Below are 20074 nucleotides of genomic sequence, written 5' to 3'. Positions count from 1 at the left end.
TTAGACATTTATTAGAGTATTTGAAAGTTAACCATGTACTTTGAGAACAATATTGCAGTCATAAAGTTTTTAAAGAAACAAATAATAATCAATTTTTAAGGTATTCATTTATTTATTTTCGATAAAGTAGTAGGTGGTAATTGGGAATTGGTATGTGATAAAGTAGTAAAAGGGCATGGTTGCATAAATAAAAAAGAATTCAGTATGTACTACTGTGGAGCAAAAAGACAAGGAGATTTTTGAGTGGGTTTTATGGTAAACCATAAATGCCGAAGATGAGTATTGGGTTTCACTCCAGTTAATGAAAGAATATGTAAAATACGCTTAAGGGGAAAATTTCATGATATTAAAATTATTAATATCTATGCCCCAACAAAAGCAGCAGATGAACTAGTAACCGATCAATTCTATGACCAACTACAACTAGAATGTGTAAATGCACAGAAGAGAGATGCAATTATAGTCCTGGGTGATATGAACGCGAAGCTGAGAAAAGAGCCAATATATGCAGAACGGTTTGGTAAGCATAGTTTACATGATATTACCAGCAACAACGGTATAAGAGTGGCACAGTTGGCAATTACAAACAAACTAAGAGTTGTTAGAACGTGTTTCCCTCATAAAAATATTTATAAAGGAACCTGGATGATATCGGGTACTAATAAATTTAATCAAATTGATCACATATAATAATGATAATATCTAAGCGGTGGGCAACCTCCGTAAGGATGTTAGAACTTATAGAGGCGCAAATTGCGATTCGGACCATTTCTTGGTTATATCGAAGATAAAACAAAGAATATCAATGGTAAGAAAAGAGAAAGGCGCCAAACAAAGAAAATGGAATACATATATGTTTAAAAATCCTAAAAAGAAGAATGAGTACCAGCAGAAAATAAAAGTAATATTAAATGAAAGAGGAGAACAAAACAACAAAAATATGGAAAAAAAAATATGGTGTAACCTCAAGCAAACGGGGAATGGTTTGACCAAAATTGCCTACAAGTAATAAATAGCAAAAATATAGCTAGACAGAGATGTCTACAAAGGAATTCCCGATTGAATAGAAGGGCATATGAAGAACTCAGAAAGGTGCAAAGAAAATATGTAGAAGGAAAAAGAGAGAAATGTTGAATAGAAAAATACAACAAATTACAGATTATAATAACAGAAGCGAGACTAGAAAATTTTACAAGGAAACCCAGCAATACACCCAAGGATACATGACTAGATCAACAGTTTGCAAAGACAAAAATAGGGCAATTATCAGCGTAAAAGAGAAAATAATGAAAAGGTGGAAGGAGCATTTTCAAGAGCTGTTAAACCCAAAAAAAGAACAAAACGAAGATGAAGAAATAATTCACCACACAGCAGAACAACTAGTTGAGCAACCAACATTGGAAGAAACGTTAAAAAACAATAAAACATATAAAAAATATCAAAGCACCTGGCACAGATGGAATAACTGCAAAACTGATAAAGAATGGTGGACATGCGCTATGGAGGCGTATCCATAAACTAATCGACAGCATATGGACACTAGAAGCCATCCCAGAAGATTGTAAAATAGGAATCATACTTCCTATGTACAAAGGGGGAGACAAACGACTCTGCAAAAATTATAGGGGCATAACAGTTTTAAATGTCGTCTACAAGATATCAGGAATTATATACAGGAATCGTTTTTGGAGTAGATGATTGGTGAATACCAATGTGGCTTCAGACCAAAGAGGTCAATTATAGACCAAATACATATGTTAAGATGTATACATGAAAAATGTGTTGAATATAACATACCTATTTACAACTTGTATATCGATTTCAAACAGGCGTTTGATGGAGTAGATTGACAAAAGATGTTAACGCAACTATCTGTGTTAGGGATACCCAATAAGTTGGTTAAACTTATACGAATGACTATGGAGGGTTCCAAAGCTATGGTGCGAATAGATGGAGATATGACGCAGGCTTTTGATATTGAAAATGGAGTTAGACAAGTTGATGTTTTATCAACAACACTTTTTTATCTAACTTTAGAAGCTGTTGTTAGAAAACTGGATATAAACGGCTGTATTAATACAAGATCAATGCAAATATACGCATATGCGGATGATGTTGTCATAATAAGCCGCAACAAAAGGGTATTAAGCGAAAAAGTTATAGAACTGAAACGAGAAGCTGCTACGTTTGGTCTAGATATAAATGAAAGCAAAACAAAATATATAGAGTACACAAAATCAAATCAACATGAGAATTTTAAGGTAGACAACCATACCTACAAATATGCCTCCACTTTTTCCTACCTAGGCTCAATAATAAATGGCAACAATATCAGTCAAGAAAGACAAGCACGGATTCTTAGCGGTAATAAGTGTTTTTATGCGTACAAAGACTTAATGAAAAGAAAGGTACTGAATCGTGAGTCTAAGCTTAGAATCTACAAAACAGTAATTAGACCAGTGGTCACATATAGATGTGAAACGTGGACCCTCTTAACCACCACTGATGAAAATCAACTGAGAATATTTAAGCGCAAAATACTAAGGAAGAGATATGGACCAACCCAATGCAGCAATGGTTCGTGGAAAAATAAAATGTACCACGAGATGGATGTACTTATGCAGAGCGCAGATATTGTTAGATTTGTAAAGTCACAAAGACTAAAACTGGCTTGGTCACCTAGAAAGAATGCCAGATAATTGAGCTGTAAAAGTTGTCCAGAGATGGAAGCCCCAAGGAAACAGAACAAGAGCAAGAAGATGGATAGACGACGTAGCGAGGGATCTTAAAACCATGAACATCAGGCAGTGGCGAAGGAAAACCACTAATTATTTTCAGATCTTGGTTGTTAATTCCTGCTTCTTTTAGTATTTGCATCATCTTAGCGTACTGTACTATATCAAACGCTTTCTTGTAATCAACCAGACATGCGTAGACGTCGCAGTTAACGTCTTTGCATCTCTGGAATAAGACTTGTACTGAGAACAAAGCCTCTCTAGTACCAACAGCATTTGTGAACCCGAACTGGTTGGGGGAAATTTGACTTTCATACAGCTTGTAGATGGTCTTATGAATTATCTTTAGGAACAATTTTAGGAGATGACTCATGAGGCATATAGTACGGTAATCTTCGCATTTTTTGGCTCTCGGTTTGTTTGGAAGTGCAATAAACTCAGATTTCAACCAATATGTTGGTATTTCTCCAGAGTTGTATATGTTGTTGAATATCGTTGCGATTATTGCTATTAATTCGTTGTCCATTAGTTTGAGTAATGTTTAATCTAAATTTATTTTGTGTACTAATTGTGTTAGGTGACATGAATGCAAAAATATAATGATTGCGAATTTTCATGTCCACTATAGGAAGGCACAGCCTACACAACATCAGTAGCGATAATGGATTGCGACCAATAAAGCAGTAGCACTAAATATGACAGTTGCTAGCACCTATTTTAAATACAAGCATGTACACAAGGTAGCCTAGACCTCTCCTGCTGGAAGAAGAACGAGTAGTCAGATTGATCACATCGCATGGAACAGACATAATAAACTGTAAAAGTAGTAGAGGCGCAAACAGATTCAGATCATTGCCTAGCGATTTCAATATTGAGGGCTAGAAGTTCAAATATTACCAAAGAAAATAAAATGGTTAAAAAAATGGAATGTGCAAAAGCTGAGAAATGCGACAATTGCAAAATGGTACTCGGAAAACATCACAAACAACAAAAATCGATTAAAAATAGAAAATAAAAAAAGAACAAAGAGAAAAAAGAAAAAAAATCAATTACGATTTTTTTGTTTACATTTACTACTAACTCGAACTGTGATTGTAGATCTGTAAAACAAAAATTTTAAAATAGTCAGGTCAATAGGCTATGCCAAGGCCATTAAAACAAAAAAATAGTATAATATAACAAATAAATACCCTTTAAAAATAATACTCGTCAAGCTGAAAATATCTGATTTTTAATCTTTAAAGTTTTATTAACTATAGGAATATCTTTATTATTTGTTTTGTTACAGAAAGTTGGAAGATGGTTTAACTATCTTCAATTGGATCCTAGTTACCTTGTGTTTGAGAACAACAACACAGCAACTCCTACATCTGCATGTTCATTACCATGCGAGGCAGGAATGATCAAAAAGCAACAGGTAAGTTTTATTGGCAAACAGAAAGCTTTAGATATTTTTGAAATAATGAAATTGATTATAATAAAATATGTCTTTATAATGGTTATTAGTTAATCTAGAAATACCAATAAGCATAGAATAATTTTGAGTCTGAAGGTCAATATACTTTTTTTTAACTCCATTGAGTACAGCGATGTGCCAACAACAGCAATAAGTAATTCTATTAATTTAGTAAATACTAGCGGACCAACTCGACATCGAGTTTTTTAAATGAAATTTTTATTTTGCGAGAAAAATTAAGAGATCAAAACAAACAATATAAGCAAGAATATACATAACATTTATCAATAATAATGCAAGTAAAAAAAAAAGTGATTATGGAAGTCGACCTCAAAACCGGAATGCAATTTTTAGTTTCATCAAATGTCGACATGGATATCATTTAGCAGTTAATTTTGCATGCTGATCACGAATCCGGTGTCAGATTTGCTCTATCTTGACGTTTTATGTGCGTTTCGGGTCACTTCCGGTGTCGGATCGCAACCGGAAGTACATATTTAGATTCGTCTCGACGAGACCTTTCGATCCATATATACATTGTGGGGTCTAAAACTTAAAGTCAATTTTAACTTCCGGTCATCTCAAAACCGGAAGTGAATTTTTGTAGCAAAAGTATATCTTGACAATCTCATACGTAATACTAATAATATGCCGAAAAAATATTTTAATTATCTAATATGGTTTTTGAGTAAAGTGGTGGACAAGAAAAGGGCTTAGCGTTTTAGTATATAAGATACTGACATACAGAGAGTTACTTAACAGTAAACTTATTTAAAGTTTAGATTTAATTAGTGCAAATGCACTTCACTAAGTTAGGATTGGGACCTGAAGGTAGGTAGGTCGGGAGTACTAGTTTCAGTCTACGCAGTTCGAAAACTTAATGTACATTTAATTTTCTGAATAATATAATACCATGTACCCACACTTGATCACAGTATTTCGTAGTTAAACTTTGTATGCTATAACCACAGAGAAATTAGCTGCATCCAGGAGACCCTCTCTTCTGTATACTGTTCAATCTGGCTCTGGAAAAAGTAATACGTAAATATTGTTGGGTAAAGGGAAAACGCCGTACGAGAGGCGTTTGTAGCATTAAAAGAATTAAAGGAAATTTGGACAAACACTGTCCATCAAACACTGAAGCAGCTGTCCATGATAACGCCTCCGTGAGAGTGTCGCAATTATATTGCCGGAAAAAACTTCTCAGCCATCTCAATGAATGTTTATTTGAAACGCAGAATATTTAGCGGTTTCGATCAAAGAAAAATAGCAAATAATTTGCGTCCGTGATATACACAAACTTTAAAATGATTTACATTAACTTCGTCGACGTCAAAAGAACGAAACACTATTTGGGTTTTAACTCTTGATAGGAACAGAGAAACATGGAAAACAGTCTTCGTTATTTTAATACATATATGAGGGGATTTCAATTTAATACATATACGAGGGGATTTAAAAATATATATCAAGGAAAATGCAAATTCTACAATTTAATAATAAACACCAACAAAACGAAGTATATGAAAATAAGCACGCAACCACAAATTCTACGACTACTTTTTATAGAAAACGACATCATCGAAGGAGTAAAACCGCACAATTTACACGGACAACAGATACTATGTTGAGCTCAATCTCCTCCTTAAATCCACAATTATATCGAGAAATACAAGAATAAAACTCTACAAAACAATAATACGCCCAGTCATATTATATGGTTCAGAGAAAATTACTAAGGCGAATCTGTGGAGCAGTAAATGACAATGGAGTGTGGAGAAGACGATACAACTTCGAACTTTATTAAATATACCACAAACCAGACATCGTAAAACACATTCAGATATGAGGTGGATACAGCATGTAATGCAGATGGAACAAAATGACCCAGCTAGAAAAAGTCTTCTGATAGACTCATTAGTCAGAGAAGAAGCAGAAGACCCAACACAAGGTTCCTTGATATTATCGATGAAGAGATGAGAAATATGGGAATACGTGCTTGGTGGAGGAAGGCGATTCATAGGGATGACTGAGGGAAATTCTTAAGGAGGTTAGGACCCACGCAGGGTTGCAAAGCCAGAATACTGATGATGATAACCTCAAGAAGTTAGCCTCTTGAAAACGTTTTATTTTAAGTGTTTGGAGTATGTTTGTTTATGAGAGAAGAGGCCCAAACCTTACTGTGGCCGAGAGAAGAGAGGAAAGGGAAAGGTCAGTTGAATGTACAGATGAATGCCTATACTGTGGCTACTCGGACACTGTGACACATACGATGTTATATTGCAGCAGATGGATAGTGGAAAGGAACAGAATGGAGAGAGAGACAGGTGTGAATTTTGTTAAAGTGAGAGAAATGATTGAGAGAATAATTGAAAATAAATTAGGTTGGACTAACATACACAGCTATATCCGTGCAGTGATCAAGAAAAAGCAAGAGGAAGAAAGACAGCTGGACCAACGCCAAAGGTAAGAGTGAATGATGCTGAAAAGTGAAGCTAGAAAGGTGGATCACACTGTATGAGTTAGAATGCGTGAGTCAGACTATGGGGAAGGAGGAAATGCCCATCTGGGAATGATGCCGAACTAGGAGCGATGAGTGTCTTCTACGCGCTACCTGGAACGAGACAGGGAGCCTCCTTGCTGATGAATAGAGTGTGGATATGTATGAATGGAGAATGAATGAATAAAGGTAGTGCTTTGGAAGTGATGCCGGCCTTACAGCGGCCATTCCGCTTCCGGATCGCTGGATGACAGAGAAGGGTCTGGTTTAGCAGGTAGGCGTTCGGCGTAGACTCGGTGACGAGAGGGCATTTTAAAGTACATCGGCAACTATCGTCGGGAGTACGAAGAACGAATCCTGCACTAAAGTTAGTCAGGCGGCTTCCTGGACTGAGATGTCTTTTGAGATGTCTTAACCCAAAAAAAAGTGTTTGGGGTTAAAATTAATGGTTTTTTTTTTAAACTTGTGGTGATTTACACAAGTGGTAGACATTGTAATGAAATTAGTAGTTAAAAGATATATAACTTAATAAGTAATATAAATATATATATAAATTAATAAGTAATTAAAAGATATATAATTAAATAAGTTCTATACTGCTAAGAATGGTAAGAATATTTCTAATAGAGTATTTAAGTGACTAATGAATACTTCTTCTTCTTCTTTATTTATTGGATAATATACCAGGGGATAATTTTCCCAGCTAATTCAGGAGGGATATTCTCAACTTGCTCTAGACAATCGAATATCCCCACATAACACTAAATTAAAATTATTTTATATTGAATGAACACTGCGTTGAAACTTCTACTTCTTGGGCCAAACAGTTAGTATAAGAAAGACAATACGACACAGGATAATACTTTTCTCCGCTTAGGGGGGGACACACATACCAGAAATGCTACCAACGGATGATAGTCAGAGAACCCAGGTCTAAAAAAAGAGAGGAATTTGTAAGGTTATGTTATTGTAGAATATAAGAAAGGAATATATATTATAGGTTTATTATAGGCTAGATTAAGAAAAGTAATCGACAAATTTAGTCTTTGAGGATTAAGGTTGGATAGGAGAGAGCAAATCTCTACAGGAGTTTGTAGTTTTGTTAACCAATTCTTTGTAGAGGTCAAAATTTGTAGAAACGTTTATTGGACACTCTAGGATAATATGATTCAGAGATCCAATTTGACTACAGTCACAGTATGGGTTGTCCCGAATACCTATGCGGAATAAATGAACTGTAGTGCAACAATGTCCTGTTCTCATCCTAATTACCATGGTGATACGCCTTCTGTCTTTATTAGGAAATTGACTGAACCATGGTGATTTCTTCCATTTAGTGACTATTTTACTATAAAACGACCCATTTGATCTGTTTGAATTCCATTATTGTGCCCATCGAGTAAAAATTAAATTTTTAATATAAAATAAGTAGTTTGAATAATGCAATTTAACTTTGGCTTGCATTTTTAGTGATCTTCCTATGTTTGCCAATTTGTCTGCAACACAATTGCCCTTAATATTCGAATGCCCTGCAATACATGCCAGGATAATACTGATGTTTTGTTGATTGGCTTCTATAATGCCCCTTTTGGTCATGATAAAGGTATGTTCAGTTTCCATTAAGTACGATGTTTTTACTATCTTTTGGATAGCACTCTTAGAATCAAGCCTTAATCTTAGACAAGATTAAGGTCCTCTTAATATCCTTCTCCAAAACAAATTGAACCGCATGATTAAATGCAATAATCTCTGCAGTGCAAACTCGTGTCTGCGTAGGGAGTTTACTAAAGTATGAGTATTCAAAGTCAGGACAAAAAACACCAAATTCTGCTGAGCCCTTACTATCAACTGACCTATCTGTAAAGATTATAGTGTGAAGTGGATTGTAAAGTGAGATTCTTTGAAATTGAATTAATGCATGCTTATCACCTTTATTAGATTGTACATTCCTAATAGGGATAGAAGTTAATTGATATTCTAATTCAAAATTGTGGCACGGAAATAAGTCACTAGAGCTACATTCTCATCAGCAATTGTTAAAACACTAAATGGGGACCCAAACAGAAATTTTGTAGAACACAAAAAAGTTACACCAAGAGTAAAACAAGCCCAGTATGGAGAGGTGCTAACGACTATTGAAGTTGTCGAACGACTTAAAGAAGCAGAACGTAAAAAAAAGAGGAGAAAACTGCACGAAAATCTAGGCCTCGTATGAAAAAGGCTCCCAAAGAGAAACTAAAAGGAAAACATAAGGAGTGCAGTTCAAGCGAAGAAGAAAATGAAGTTCCCTATGATGACGACTCGGTTGAAGAGCTAAATGAAATGGAATGGGCCCAAGACGATGCAGTAGAAAATCTTCCGGATGTTGAATATAAACTGCCAGAATGGCACCTAATTAATCTAAACCTATATGTGTTAGCGAAATTCCTTGCAGGAACCAGAAAAAACACATGTTATAAATATGTCTGCGGTGTACGCAACGTAAATGAAGAAAATTGTGACATTGCAGTCGTTGGATTTAGGCGCAACGATACATTTGGAACTGAATTCGTCGAAAAGAAAACCGATATTTCGTCAATTGAATTTGAAATGATCGAGGCTTTGCTACCTGAGCCCACAATTTCAACGAAAGGTAGAAAAACAATTCACATTTTTCCGGGCACTGTCAGTGTTTTCGAATAATAAAAATGTATATAGGGGTAATTGTGAACATCATTGTAAAGTACATTACATGTGTTTAAAATGTTCACTTGCATTGTCGTTCACAATTTCCCCGTAAAAATTCAATATAAAATTAATAGGACAACGAATTGCGTGTTACCATTTACCCCTATATTTTTGTAGTTTGAACTTTTGGTTCGGGTAATTGTAAACAGCCCCTGAAGCCCTTATAATAACCAATACGAACACAAAATTTCGAGAAAATGGGTAAAACAACTGAAACTAAGTAGGTATTACCAAAGATATAGAATTTTCTCTGTTAAACACAAAATATGTAAATTTTTAGTTGAAAAGTGCAAAAATCGTTTACATTTACCCCACTTGACCCTACTTTATTTTTACTTTTATCGTCTTTGTTATATTTATATGTATTTCTGTATATTTTGCACGTGTTTGTTTTAGTTTTTAAAGCTTTTTGGTTTAGTTTTTATTAAGACCTTCCTAATTTTTTTATTTAATCTGTAAATATTAGTGTAGGTAAGTTCGTTATATTTTATTTACATGAAAGTATTACTAGGATAAAATATTTATTTTTATACTATACCTAAGCATTTATTGTGCTTCAGTCTATTAATGGTGTTTTCTCGTATAATAAATAAATCAATAAAATGTTTTTTCAAAAATGTAATGTTCTAGTTTTGTCCAGAACGACGAGTTTACAAAAAAGCTAATTAATATATGCGGCGACGAAGAGGAACAGCTGAATATTCTGGGCTTAAACATTTTCCCCAAGCGAAACAGGAAAACGTCAACACAACATTTGTTTTTTAGAATTAACCTAAAATTCCCAAGAGAGTGTGCCTGCTTAGTTGATATTCTGTTTTAAACGACTGTGTTCCTTTTATCATAATTAAGAAGCGACTGCAAATCTCGACTTGTCCTTTTATTCGAAAAAGTAATCATCTTTTTATTCTACGAGTGAGAATGCATTTACAAAATTGTACAAAAGCTGTAATATTCTCCTTAGGATGTATTTTTAAACAGCAGTGTGTCACTAATAAGTTCAAACTTTATTTATTCGGAAACTTTATACACGGAAAGATTCCCACCATAGCCCAATCCTTTTGATACCGTAGGTATCTGAGTTATTTTTTTCCTTAGAGGGAATGTGAGCCGTATGGCTAAATCTGAGATGCTAGTTGATAATACAGTGAAACTTCTCCATAACGGATATCAACGAAAAACAGGAAAATAATTGCCTGTTGTGTAGAGTTATCGCTTATTCAATTGAAATAAAAAAGAGGTTTCAGTTTGCTTGATCTTTAATTATTCTTTTTCGTACATATTTGCACAAGCATATACACAAATAAAACAAATGAAATACTAGTATAAAAAAGGTAGGTATTGGACCTTGCTTATACAAAAAAAAAAAACTTTTGTGCTATAAGTTTAGTATCCACTGCTGAAATTAATCTGAAGAAGGGTATTTTTTCCTTTGGCACAAAGGAATTACCAAACGAGGGTCGGATGAAGTTGCCAATTGCTTAAAGTATTTTGAAAAAGCTGATGTCTACGGAGAAAAATTATGCCATTTCAGATAACTGTTTTTGCAAAACCAAATATTTAACAGTAGTGCCATTTTGGTTACATCTTTTAGCTTCTGGAAAATTCAACAAAATTGATTAGGTTTTTCCATAGGTGGGTCATATTATGTTACCTAGTTATACTGATTTGGCCCTCGTGGAAAAGCATGCAAAAACGAATACTGCACTCTATTCTCCTAGTGATTAGGAATATATTATTCTAAATGGACTCAAAAACAAAAGACCTTTCGTTGTAACTAGTCTAAAGAGTGAAGATATTTTAAATGTTTCTCATCTAAGAGAGCAGTTTGTCCAGAATAATTTTGGCATAAGCAACAGTGTAAAATTGGAATTTAATATTAGTAATCCTTATGTCATGTAATCTTATAAAACATATTCAAGACTTACCAGACCGATCAACTTAAAGGAAAATGGGGTAGGCCTAATTTTTCAATGGAAGATTTTAATATGGAATTACCGATAAAGTATCCAGAAGCTTTGCCAATTGAAGAGTCGAAACTGGTTTTGTCTTCTGTGGATTCCTTCAATTTATCTTCTTCTTCTTTAGGTACCGTCTCCTCTAAGGAGGTTGGTAATCATAACAGGTATTTTCACTTTTGAGATTGCAGCTCTGAACAAGTCGACGGAACTGCTATTATACCACTTTCTCAGATTGTTGAGCCAGGAGATGCGTCTTCTCCCAATACTTCGTTTTCCCTGTATTTGTCCCTGCAATATGGTTTGTTGCAACACATATTTATCCCCTCTCATAACGTGGCCGAGATATTGTAACTTTCTTATCTTAACCGTATTTATGATTTCCATTTCCTTTGTCATCTTTCTGAGGACCTCAACATTTGTTATTCGGTCTACCCAACTTATTTTTAATATTCTTCGGTAGCTTCACATCTCGAATGCTTCAAGTCGATCGCTCACCTCTTTCTTTAAGGTCCAGGTCTCCACCCCATACAGCAGCACCGAAAACACATATGAACGTAATATTCTTATTTTGAGTTGCAAACTAAGGTCTCTACTGCATAATACTATTCTCATCTTATTAAATGTTGCTCTAGCTTGTCCAATTCTTATTTTTATTTCTTCTATATACTCATTATTTTCATTAATAATTGTACCAAGATATCTGTATTTTTTTACTTTTTCTATTGGAATCCCTCTTATATTTAAAATGTCTTGTTGTTGTGTTTTGGAAATTGTCATAAATTTTGTTTTATTAGCATTAAGCGTTAATCCGCTTTCCTCACTAGCATTTGCTACATTATCTAAAAGACTCTGTAGATCTTGTATATTCTCTGCAATTAGTATAGTATCATCGGCATATCTGATATTGTTGATGGGTCTGCCGTTGACTTTTATTCCAATTGTTACATTTTCGAGTGACTTTTTAATTATTTCTTCCGAATATAGATTGAACAATAAGGGGGAGAGTATGCAACCTTGCCTTACGCCTCTTTTTATCTCTACTTTCTCCGAAAGTTCTTTGCCTACTCTGACTTTTGCTGTTTGGTTAAAGTAGAGATGAGTTATTATTCTTGTCTTTTTTGTCAATGTGTTTATCTTTAAGTAACTGTATAAGACGGTTGTGTCGGACCTTATCGAACGCCTTATTGTAATCAATAAAACAAACAAGAGTGGTTGGTTTACATCCATACATCTTTGCATGAGGACGTTAAATACAAATAATGCCTCTCGTGTACCCATGGCATTCCTAAATCCAAATTGGGTTTCAGTAACGTCTTGTTCCACTTTTCTGAAAATTCTTAAATGGATAATTTTTAAGAATATTTTTAGTGTGTGGCTCATTAGACTAATTATATGGTGGTCATTACATTCCTTTGCATTGGGTTTTTTTGGTAATGTAATAAATGTTGATTTGAGCTAATCTCTAGGAATAATACCCGTATTATATATAGTATTATATAAGTCTACTAATTACATTCATCTGATCTTCTGATATTAATTTAATTATTTCAGTTGGAATTGTGTCAGGCCCTGCAGTTTTATTAGATTTTGCCAGATTTATTGCATGTATTATTTTATCCTTAGTTATATTTGGACCTATATCATGTTCCTCGCAATCGTTCATGCTATCTTGTTGTGTCCTGTCATCCTCAAACAATTCTTGTACGTATTCTCTCCATCTGTTAAGTTTGCCTTTGATATCAGATATTATTTTACCATTCGTATCAACCAGGGTGTTACTATTGTTGGACCTGGACTCTGGAGTTCTTCTATCTCTAAACATTTGTCTTTGTACCACTTCTCTTAGCTGCCCGTATTTTTATCCTGATCTCCTTGTATTCGTTTAGATTTTTGTTTTTGTATGATCTTCTTTTGTCCATTAGTTGCCGGATCTCATCTGTCATCCATGGAGTCTTAGCTTCATCGATTTTGTGACTACTTAGCGTATCTTTATTTTCCAATTAATCATCCTTTCTTAACTAATTCCGTACTTAATTCAAAGTGAATATTTTATTATTCCCTATTTGTAAGTTTGTTTGTTCAATATAGTACTTACTGATCCTTTGCTGTTTTTAAACTTTCGTAAATTTAAATAGTTTTTCTATTTTCAGCCCGAATGCATTTGAATTTCTTAAGTAAAACTTTTCTTCATAGCCTAAGATCCCCAAGAACTGTTAAAAACGCGAGGATTCAAACGTATCTTGGTAAAAATGACTTTACTCCACTTATGCGGGGTAATGGTCGTTTCCAATATTCTGTTATCATGATCGTTAAATAGAGTATCTAGATATTTGTGGAAGATTTTAAAAAAATTCATAAGAAATATGATCAGTTCCAGGCGATTTACTATCGGGATATTTTTTTAAAACTATATATTTCGTCACATAAAAAGACCAGGCAATATGATATGTTTTGGGGGATATCAACTCGAATAAAATTTTTCCCATACGTCTGCATCGAGAAAAGAAATATTGTGATTTTTCCTAAATTTCTTAATCACTGACCAAAATGTTTTTGACTCCCTGCTGTTTGCAAGTTAAGAACATAAATTATAAAAGTATATTTGTTTTGTTTTAATTACTTATCTGTAGGTTTTGTTTATGTTAAATATTTGTTTTGTAGGGGTCGCATAAATTATTGGCTTTAGAAAATTTGATCACAGATTATTGTGCAGTTTCTGTGCATCTACAATCTTGTAGATTTATGGGACAAGACGTTTTTTGCGAATGTTCCATAGCAATTTTATAGAAGAAGGTAAGATCAGTATTCCCTTGAAAAATAGTTTGCTTTGTATAAGAACTGCTTTTTTGAACGACTTTCTTAAAAAAAGTCGGAAACATAAGTCTTTCATTTGTGCTTTGAGTGATTGCTATTTAGGTACAGATGACTTCTTATAGAGCAGGATTTGATGTCTTAAGTCCCATTTCACTTCTGAGTGATTCGTGTTCCTCTCTACCACGTTTGGTTTTTCCTCTTGTAGTAATTATAGGTATTGTTTATATCTAATTGTTAAATTTTTCTCCCCATTGCATATCTGACTTTGTAGCTCTGTTCCTAATTCAGCCAAACATTTTGACACACAATGTGTCGTCTTGTCATATGTATATGTTTAAATTTTGTGTTAATCTAGATAATATTTTTAAGAACAAAAAGGGCATCTTCACTCGACTCAATCTCGTAGTAATTTTTAGCATCCTTAATTTCATATGTTGGCGATAATAGCCAAGCCGGAGATGTGAAACTATTTTTAAGTTGGGAGCTACTTGATTTAATATATCTTTTGCTTTAACTTCATCAGATTCTGTATTATTTCAGAATACCTATTAGCAGAATATTTTTTTCCTATTTTAAATTTCAGCTGTTCATTTTGTGTTCTTAGAACTTTTATTTCTGAGACGTAATCGTCAATTTCTAAGTAAGACGTACTATAAAATATATTCCGGAGTAAACAAGTGCCGTATTATGAAGAACGTAGTCGGAGAGAAGATGTAACCGGAAGGGATCGATATGACAAATGGAAAAGACCTCGATGCTATGGGTGAAAATTGACATTGACAATAAGCAAACGAAAAGTGAATTAACTACCAGCTTTATACGAAGCGTAAACAGTTATAGTTTAACTAGATTGGTTTGAAGTAAAACACATTACCTCTGATAGTAATACTTTTAACTGAATCGAAAAAACTTATAATTTCGCCAAAAAGTGTGTAATCTAATCTTTACCATTAGGCAGTTAATGGAGAAATTCTAGAAATACACCAAAACATTTTATCACCTTTTTTATAAATTTAAACCAAGCATTTTATAAAATGATAAGTATGGAGCCGTGGAATGCCATGGTTGAACTGACCACACCGAAGAGTTTAATGAATCTCTAAATAACTTGTGTAAAATATCGCAAAAGAAATAGGCCTACAAATCAACAAAGATTAAACAAAATATATTACTACAACATTAAAATACGAGGAAGCAATATTTGCTGGTTTGTGCTACAAAAAATAATGAAATCTGAAGGTGTATCCCATCGTACGAAACTAAGAATTTATAATTTAGTCATATGACCTATATACAGTATAGGTAAAAGTTTATGGTCGGTATGGACCTTACGTGAGATGGAGTGAGAAACACCTGTTTAAAAAGAGAGAGGTATATTAGGTCAGCATTTTATATCGCCGAAAATGAATGAGTTGAAATAATAAAAAAGGGGAAATTCAACGTTGCCAAACTTATTGGTTTTATTTGACCTGTTGTCTTTTTAGTATTTGACCAATGTGCTAAGATAATTAAATTTGGGCGAAATGGATTTAAATTGCAGCTTACTGTTTTTTATTGGGAATATGCCACAATTTTACTTTACAATAAGTGTAATATAACATTTTGATTTCTATTTCGGAAATCGTTTTATATAAATAAAATTTATTAATGTTTCGTATTTTAAGTACGATTTCCGAATTAAAAATCTAAACATCAAAATAAGCTTATTTAAAAGTCACATTGTGCATTATTCCGATTAAAAATAATAAACTGCATATGATGCCACAATAAAATATTCTTCAAAATCACGTCAAAGCACCGAATCAGAGTAGGGACAGAGGTAACGACTAGAGAGGGGTCTTCAAAGTTTTTATCGTAAACCGATTTTCGTCAACAAGTTACTATGATTGTTTAACAGTAGTTTCAAGTAGGAGAGTAACTACATAATCAACCATAATAGCTATTATCGTTTATACACAATATTTATTGAAGTGAAATAAACTAATGAAGGATATATTTATTATAACTTGAAAAATAAACTAAACAATACAACCCGATATTAGTAATTGTACTACGTCGGATACTATGGATGTAAGGATACCATTTGCTGAAATTTTATTGCAAGATTCTTGCAGGCAGCGTATCATAACAATCACTGAACTACCCTTCAAGTATTTTTGGCCACTCATTGTACTTGTTATTTCTTTAAAAGGCCGTAAAGTTTGGGAAAGAGAACAAATAATCCAGTATTCATTATTTAGATGTGGTCTAAGTTTAAGTCTGTATTAACTAATACCAATGTGGAACCGATTGCCTCTTCTAACTCGTTTATTCTTTTTAACATGTAATAGGTGAAGTTCTACGTAGTTTCCACGTCTTAAATTGGCCATTTGGGAACTTTGTTATGTTGTAGTTGATACTTTAAAAGCCTTTCTGAAGATAAGGTACTTTTTTTGAAATGTGTTTTTTGCCGAATTGTCGAAAAAAGACTTTTTATTTTATCTATTTCTACACGACAGCATTTAAGTGCGTCCTCCACCAATAAATTTAACGTATGAGCAAAACAATTTAACCCTTAAATGCCCAATCGGGGTCACTATGGGACCCCAGACATACATTTTTGGCTATAATATCTTTATTTGAAACATTTGGCAACAGCGCAATCAGGTATTTGTGTGGACGTGTCTCCTACGTTTTCTGTTAGTATACCACGAACATTCGTGAGGTGCAGTGGTCTGTAAGAGAGATTTAGATAAGTGGGGTCTCGCTGTGACCCCGATTGGGCATTTAGAGGCACCAGAATATTTTTATTATTTTTAACATTTTTCGTCAGTTTACATTGAAAAATGGACCGTAAGAGAATGAAAATGACAATAAGCGACCAAGAACATGAAAAAATTATCCGAAATATAGAAGAAGGGATATCAGACTCCGATTTCGACTATGAGATTACCGACGAATCAGATAGCGAAGAGCAAGATGTTTTTGAGGAAAATGTTTCGGAAACTGAGGACAATTTAGAAGTCAACAGTGACGAGGAATCAGATGCAGAACCTACAGAAGTGGACGATAATATTAGTGAGGTTAGTGGTCCAACATATACATCCAAATCTGGAATGCAGTGGAATAGCCTACCTTTCGTGAGATCCAAGAGGCAACAAAAAAATATTATAAATGTACATCCAGGCTTAACAAACTATAGTAAAAATTCCAACACGTTTTTAGACTATTTCAATTTATTTTTGACCGAAGAGATGAAGAATGTCATATGCCTTCATACTAATGAAGAAGCTGTTAGGCGTTATCAAGAGTGGAACGAAAAACATCCGAATAACAAAAAAGAGTGGACGGTACTTACCAACTGGATAGCTGGAAAAATGAACTGGATAGCTTTTTAGGAGCACTTATCAAAGCTGGTGCTTTAAGGTGTGGGAAAGAATCGACACGAGAGATATGGTCTACAGACACCTCAATACGCCGGTCATTTTTTACAGCCGCATTCGCTAGGAACCGATTTAAAGAATTATCGAGTTTCTTGAGGTTTGATGACAAAGTGACCAGGGTGGAGCGGAAGGAACAGGATAAGTTAGCGGCGATACGAGTAATTTGGGACATGTTCGTCTCTAACTGTGACAAAGCCTTTGAACCATACGAACATATAACCGTTGACGAACAGTTAGTGAGTTTTAGAGGAAAGTGTCCTTTTAGACAATATATAAAATCAAAACCTTGCCGCTATGGGATAAAAATTTGGGCTGCCGCGGATGTTAAAATATCTTATTTATCAAAACTTCAGGTGTACCTTGGAAAACTACCAGGTGGTAGAATAGAGAAAAATCAGGGATTTCGTGTTGTGAAAGATCTGGTGGAACCATATCATGGCAGTTGGAGAGGAATTACAACTGACAACTTTTTTACCAGTGTTCCTCTTGCTCAATATCTTTTATCTAAAAACCTTACTCTAAAAATATATAAAACATAAAGCCTATGTAAAATCTGCTCTAAAAGATTGTGGCATACCAATGGTAAACCCAACTACCGAAGTTGCAACTCAATCCGTCCATTCAGCTAAGAAACGTGCTCGTTGTTACCAGTGTCCGCGAAACTGTGACAGAAAAGTGAATACCGTTTGCTCTTTTTGCAAAAAATTTATATGCCAGGTGCACAGAAAAGAAGAAAAAACTATTGTATGTAAAAATTGCAACTAAAAGTTATATGCTTATATTATTATTTAATTTTAATTTTGTTCGAATTGAAAATAATTTGTTTCTAGAAAAGCCGTTCATTTTGTATGAAAAATAAATAAAAATTATTCAAATATGCTTAAAATTATTTTTAACCGTGTTTTCCTTTTAGTCAGTGCTAAATGACGTTACTAAATTGAAAATTTTAGTGGGGTCCCTAGGAGACCCCACATGGGCATTTATGGTTATTTTCATATCACGGGCATTTAAGGGTTAAATGTTTTCATTCCAAAACATCTTTAATAGCTTTGACCATATTTGAGGCATTATCAGTTACTGCAAAATTTACTTTTCGTTTTAGACCCCACTGATTAATAATTTCACTAATTTCAAAAGCGATGTTTACTGAATTATTGTTTCCAGAAAAATGGCAGCAGCCTAATAAAACCATTTTAAATTCTAAATTTTCGGTTAAATATTGTCCTGTTAATGCGATGTAACTCTCAGTTACTCCATATATCCAGAGGTCAGTATTAATACAGATATTTTCTACTTCTTTAACAACTTGTGATCTAATAATTTGCTCAGTTATGATATAACATTCCTGAAGTAATGAACCTGAGGTAATGAACAATTTTTCTTGTTGGCGGTTTATATCCAGGAATCCACCCTGCAAACTTTTTAAAAGCTCGTTCTTCAACTATGGAAAACGGATGAAACGAGTCTTTGCATAGGTTTAGTAAATCCATATCTGTTTGTTTCTTTTGTTCTAAACTAATATTTTTATTAATGGAAGTATACATCACCTTTTGACGCTTGGGTGGCGGTGGCAGTATGTCAGTACTTGTAGTAGAAGTAGTCGAAACGGACAAAAATGCGTCAGGAGAAGTTTCAATTAGTGCAATATTCAGAAAGCGGACCATAAAAGCTGCATCTTCTACAAATGTGCATTTTTTGAACATAAAATTATTATTCTTATACTAGGTCAATAATTTTGACTAAGAAAAATAATTCTTAATTGAATATTTACAATAAATAAATCCTTTGACGAACTATTAATAAAGATTTGAAATCGAAAATGCAGATCAATCGTAAATCGAAACTCGTTCATTAATCGAAATACCTAGTTATAAAAAACAAAAGAAAGAGTTAAGAACCTGGTTACTTCTATAAAAAAAGAAAAAGAAGATTAAACTAGTGAAAATCAACCAGTACAAGAAAAAGAAACTGATAAAGATAACTTAAGTCCATCGTGTATTTTTGATGAATTAATTGGGCATGATTCATCTAAACATACACCTGTATCGAGAGATATAAAAGAAGTCGACATGTATTTGTCTGATAATATTACCCACAAAAAATTTCGAAAGGAGATTGGAACTGTCCATTACAGTGGTGGAAAAACCATCGCCATGTATATCCTAACTTAACCACTATATTCATAAAATATTGTAGTATTGTAACAAAATCTGTTCCTTGTGAACACAAGTTTAAAATCTGGTTTAATTTTAAATAAAAGCACGGTTAACAAGAAAAGTGGAAAAACTTATGTTTTTAAATGTAAATTTAGACGAGAAGTTATAATAAATATATCCTTCGTTAGTTTTTTTCAATATAATAGCCAATATGTTTATTTGTGTACTCGCTTATTTGAAACTACTGGGTAACAATTAACTAGTTACCGTTTACGAAAAACGGTTCCGATAAAAATGTTAACGACC

The 20074-nt window shown here is 33.7% G+C and overlaps 1 protein-coding gene across 1 annotated transcript in view; it reads left to right on the top strand.

The window, feature by feature from the left end:
- The window catches only part of mGluR (metabotropic Glutamate Receptor), a 720415-nt gene that overhangs the window by 608288 nt on the left and 92053 nt on the right, over nt 1–20074 (top strand). Inside the window, exon 9 of the mRNA XM_072546856.1 lies at nt 4024–4152. Within this exon, the coding sequence (XP_072402957.1) occupies nt 4024–4152 (129 nt within the window). The remainder of the gene's footprint in view (nt 1–4023; nt 4153–20074) is intronic.

Source organism: Diabrotica undecimpunctata, chromosome 10, assembly GCF_040954645.1.
Source record: "Diabrotica undecimpunctata isolate CICGRU chromosome 10, icDiaUnde3, whole genome shotgun sequence".
In the NCBI taxonomy this organism is placed as follows: Eukaryota; Metazoa; Arthropoda; class Insecta; order Coleoptera; family Chrysomelidae; genus Diabrotica; species Diabrotica undecimpunctata.
This window is presented reverse-complemented; position numbering and strand designations above follow the sequence as displayed.